The sequence below is a fragment of the Peromyscus eremicus genome, chromosome 3 (genome assembly GCF_949786415.1).
Source record: "Peromyscus eremicus chromosome 3, PerEre_H2_v1, whole genome shotgun sequence".
In the NCBI taxonomy this organism is placed as follows: domain Eukaryota; kingdom Metazoa; phylum Chordata; class Mammalia; order Rodentia; family Cricetidae; genus Peromyscus; species Peromyscus eremicus.
The window spans coordinates 140,921,776-140,926,066 of record NC_081418.1 but is presented as its reverse complement, the minus strand read 5'-3'; the positions used below and the strand labels follow the sequence as shown (position 1 = coordinate 140,926,066).

The following is a 4,291-nucleotide window of genomic DNA, read 5'->3' as shown; positions in this document are numbered from 1 at the left end:
TGGACAAAAGTGTGTATAGAAGGCCGGGCGGTGGTGGCACACGCCTTTAATCCCAGCACTTGGGAGGCAGAGCCAGGCGGATCTCTGTGAGTTCGAGGCCAGCCTGGGCTACCAAGTGAGTTCCAGGAAAGGCGCAAAGCTACACAGAGAAACCCTGTCTCGAAAAACCAAAAAAAAAAAAAAAAAAAAAAAAAAAAAAGTGTGTATAGAAGAAAATCCCCCCACAATTACGTTTCATGGGAACAGAGTCACAGTTCTATAAAACTAGAGCTTAAACAATGAGAGAACTTCATTTCTAATACCTGGACTTTGTCTGATCACTTCAACATTGTTGTCCAAATTTGATATTTTACCATATAGATTTGAGACATTGATAACCCCCTCCACACTGCATCCTGCTAGGCTAAAGTCCCAAAGAAAATCAGGGATGCGAAGTATCCTGCCCTGTCAGGGAAGGTCACCTGTAAGGACCTGAAAGATGCCTTTGTTCTGCCTTTCTTATAAAGACTGTGGCCTTGCTTCCTCTAGGACACACTTGGGAGCAACTCCAGAGCCTCTTCCAAGATGCTGGTGGTCCTGCTCACAGCAGCCTTATTGGCCCTGAGCTCTCTTCAGAGCTCAAATGCAGGTATAAAGTAGGAGAGAGGGTAGTAGAGAGACATGGGACTTGGGCAACACACTGAAGCTCAAGACTGGCAGGAATGGGGGGAAAATGACATGCAACTGAGGCAAAGAAATATGGGGACAAATATTAGGACATTTATATTATTATTGTAGATTTCAGGTTTACATATAGCATAATTTAAGAAAATATTCTTGCAACAAAATAAAATTAGTACATTTTTGAAAAGAATTTTATGGTGGTGGATGATGCATGGCAATATGTTACAGTTGACAGAGAGAAACTCAGTACTCAAGGTGTTATGAGAAGCAGATAGTGAATGATGCTAGGCTTGGTATACAGAGGATAGAGAAAAATGAAAGAATTCAATATATATCAGGCATATCTTTGAGAAATAGAAAGAGAAAAGATAACAAATTTGAAACTCTGTGTAAAACAGGCTAGAAGTTTCAGGAAATAATTTTTTTAAAAAATTATTTCAGTCCATGTCTGTGCATGCACCACTGTGTGTGTATGTGGGTGTATGTAGATAGATAGATAGATAGATAGATAGATAGATAGATAGATAGATAGATAGATAGATAGATAGATAGATAGATGATAGATAGACAGATAGATAAATAGAGAGAGTTAGATAGATAGATAGATAGATAGATAGATAGATAGATAGATAGATAGATAGATACGTGTGTGTGTGTGTTTGTCTGTGTGTGTGTGTGCAATATGCATTTGAAAAAGAGAAAAGGGGCCAGGCGGTGGTGGCGCACACCTTTAATCCCAGCACTTGGGAGGCAGAGGCAGACGGATCTCTGTGAGTTCGAGGCCAGCCTGGGCTACCAAGTGAGTTCCAGGAAAGGCGCAAAGCTAAACAGAGAAAACCTGTCTTGAAAAACCAAAAAAAAAAAAAAAAAAAAGAGAGAAAGGTAGGCAGACACACAGAGAGAGAGAGAGAGAGAGAGAGAGAGAGAGAGAGAGAGAGAGAGAGAGAATGAGATAGAGACAGGGACAGAGAGACAGAGAGAGAAAGAGTGAGAGAATTTGAATGCTTATTCACATTCCTGCCTGAGAACAACCTATTAGCAGCAAGCTATCTTTTTATACCATGTGGTTCCAGGAACTGAATTCAAGTCAACAGGCAAGCACTTTTTTCCTCAGTGAGATATGTGGCTGGACCCATTTCTCTATTTAATGACCCATATGCAAGGTTCATTGTTCTATACATGGTTTTTAAAGCAATGCTTGTTCTTATTTCCATGCGTGAAATGCCTAGGGATATACCCTGTAAGAAATGAAGGTCATGAAGAAAAACATAAGAATGTGAACACATGACACTGAAATTCCACTAATGTAAAGGAGACAAACAGTAAGAATTGAAACAGCTAATGAGGAACAAAATAATGGTTGCTGCTGCCATGGAGACCATCCTGGCAGCATTTTCAGCAACATTATCCAAGATCAAATTCTACATAGTAGATGTGAAGTGGTAGTTTAACATCATCTTTATTGAGCATCCAGAAAATGTCATGAGTAAATTTTCATTTATTTTGTGCTTCTTTTCTAGCAATCATCTATGGAAACCCTTCTTCTCAGCTCCTAGGTAAAACCAGATTCTTTGACATTCTATGTATCCTTTATTCTGTAACTATTCAGTTCTTTAATATCTCGTTATCATTTTGTTATTCTATGAAAGTAATGATTGAAAGCTTCCCCTGAGGTATATGGGAAGACTTCCCAACAATGCCTCTAGGAAGTAGAGCAGGGCTGTACAATGGAGGAGTAGGAAGCTAGATTTTTATAACAGGAACATTTTGTCTCTTCCACAGATTGAAGTAATGGCTCGCATATGATGAACACATTGGGGGTCCTAATTTAAAATCACCAATACCACTATAGGTTGTTTGTAGAATTCTTCTTTCACCAGTGATTCCAAGGAGAATTATATGATTGATCATAATATATGCAATCACACAGATCCAATGCTCTCCCATTATATAAATTTATTTTTCTCAGTTCTGTATGCACAGTTAACTAATACATACAAAAACACTGTAAGAAATTGAATGGAATATCTTTCCATCACTAACCTACATTTCTTTCTTTTTCTCCACATGGATATAGGACCCTAAACCCCATGAGATATTTAAGAATAGAGCATTGCTCTCACAATTTCGCTACTCTGCCAACTTCTAAATAATAACATTAAAATATTCTTGCCCTTTCTTCGCTTCTGAGAAATATAAAGAACACAAAGTCATCTTTTATGCACCAATTTTAAGAACAAATATATGTCAGAAGAGTGGAGACATAAGGAAGTTCATATGATAAATGTGAAAAATAATCTTAAAGGAGAATCAGGGACATAATGCTGTGAGGGTGTTATCAGAGAAAGAGAAGGTATAACCTCATTCTACATTGATCTGTACCCAAACAGAGGGAGAACAGCAAAACCAAGGTCATGGTCAACAGCATCAGAGACCCCCTCCTGGAGAATTCCCCCCAGGACCTTCTGCCTCTGAAGAAGATGATGGTGATGATGATGATGACAGTGAAGAAGAGGGAAATGCACCAGAGAGACCACCACAGCAAGGAGACAATAACCAGCAACCTCACCCTCCTAGACCTGGAAACCAGCAAGGCCCACCACCCCAGCAGGGAGGCCAGCAGCAGAATAAACCTCCTAGACCTGGAAATGAGCAAGCACCACCCCAGCAGGGAGGACAGCAACAGAATAAACCTCCTAGACCTGGAAACCAGCAAGGCCCACCCCAGCAGGGAGGACAGCAGCAGAATAAGACTCCTAGACCTGGAAACCAGCAAGGCCCACCCCAGCAGGGAGGACAGCAGCAGAGTAAACCTCCTAGACCTGGAAATGAGCAAGCACCACCCCAAGAAGAAAGTGAGGAACAGCAAAGCTACCTGTAGACATTCTGCATAACCACAAAGTTCCTCATCAGGACAAAGGTAATCTGATACTTTATCCTTCACACCAGTCCCCAAATGCCATGGATCAGCACAGTCCTCCTAAAGAATTAGATCACATATACATCCAAAACTTATATGGACTCTATACCCTAGAATTCTATGATGGATGTGATTTACCTTCATCCTCCCTCAAATTTCTTAACTCTACCAGAATTAGAGAGCCAAAAATTTAAGAATTATCTCAGAATATGTTGGTATTGCATGTTGTGTCTTTCTTCTTGGTGACTTTATTTATTTGTTTGTTTATTTATTTATTTGTTTGTTTGTTTGTTTCAGGTGAACTGGAAGACATATGTTTAGTGTCTTTTCAATGGAACAATGATGTTGTAAGTTTACCTTCAACAATCTAATAAAATATTTAGCATGCAATTACTGTTTGCTGTTTCTTATTCTGAGTATGAGTGAAATCTGGTGCATGTTGTCAAATGTAATGTGAAGAAAAAACCATTCCCTTTAGTTACTTCCAGAAAGTGGCCCTCTTTTTCACTTTATTAGTGAGCAAACTATCACTTGAAAGATTCCCTTTTTCCCATACATGGAATAATGCCTACAGCTTTGCTGTATGTCCCAGATGCCTGCGATTTTAGCAGGAGACTTCATGATAGACATGGATTTCAAGATTAAACTGTATAAACAGATTGAACTATATAAAATGCCCTTAATTAGTCATGTGGCTTGTTTGACCAG

The 4,291-nt window shown here is 39.4% G+C and overlaps 1 protein-coding gene across 1 annotated transcript; it reads left to right on the top strand.

The window, feature by feature from the left end:
* Positions 1–564: 564 nt before the first annotated feature.
* Positions 565–3,544, top strand: LOC131906534 (acidic proline-rich protein HP43A-like). Its single transcript, XM_059257151.1, has 3 exons — positions 565–628; positions 2,184–2,219; positions 3,054–3,544. The coding sequence occupies exons 1-3, from the start codon at positions 565–567 to the stop codon at positions 3,542–3,544; spliced, it is 591 nt and encodes a 196-aa protein (XP_059113134.1).
* Positions 3,545–4,291: the final 747 nt, after the last annotated feature.

Excerpts from the sequence above, each read along its gene's own strand:
- LOC131906534 (XM_059257151.1), top strand. The coding sequence starts at position 565 with ATGCTGGTGGTCCTGCTCACAGCAGCCTTATTGGCCCTGAGCTCTCTT. Across the intron at positions 629-2,183 it reads TCTTCAGAGCTCAAATGCAG|CAATCATCTATGGAAACCCT; the intron begins GTATAAAGTAGG and ends CTTCTTTTCTAG. Across the intron at positions 2,220-3,053 it reads CCCTTCTTCTCAGCTCCTAG|AGGGAGAACAGCAAAACCAA; the intron begins GTAAAACCAGAT and ends GTACCCAAACAG.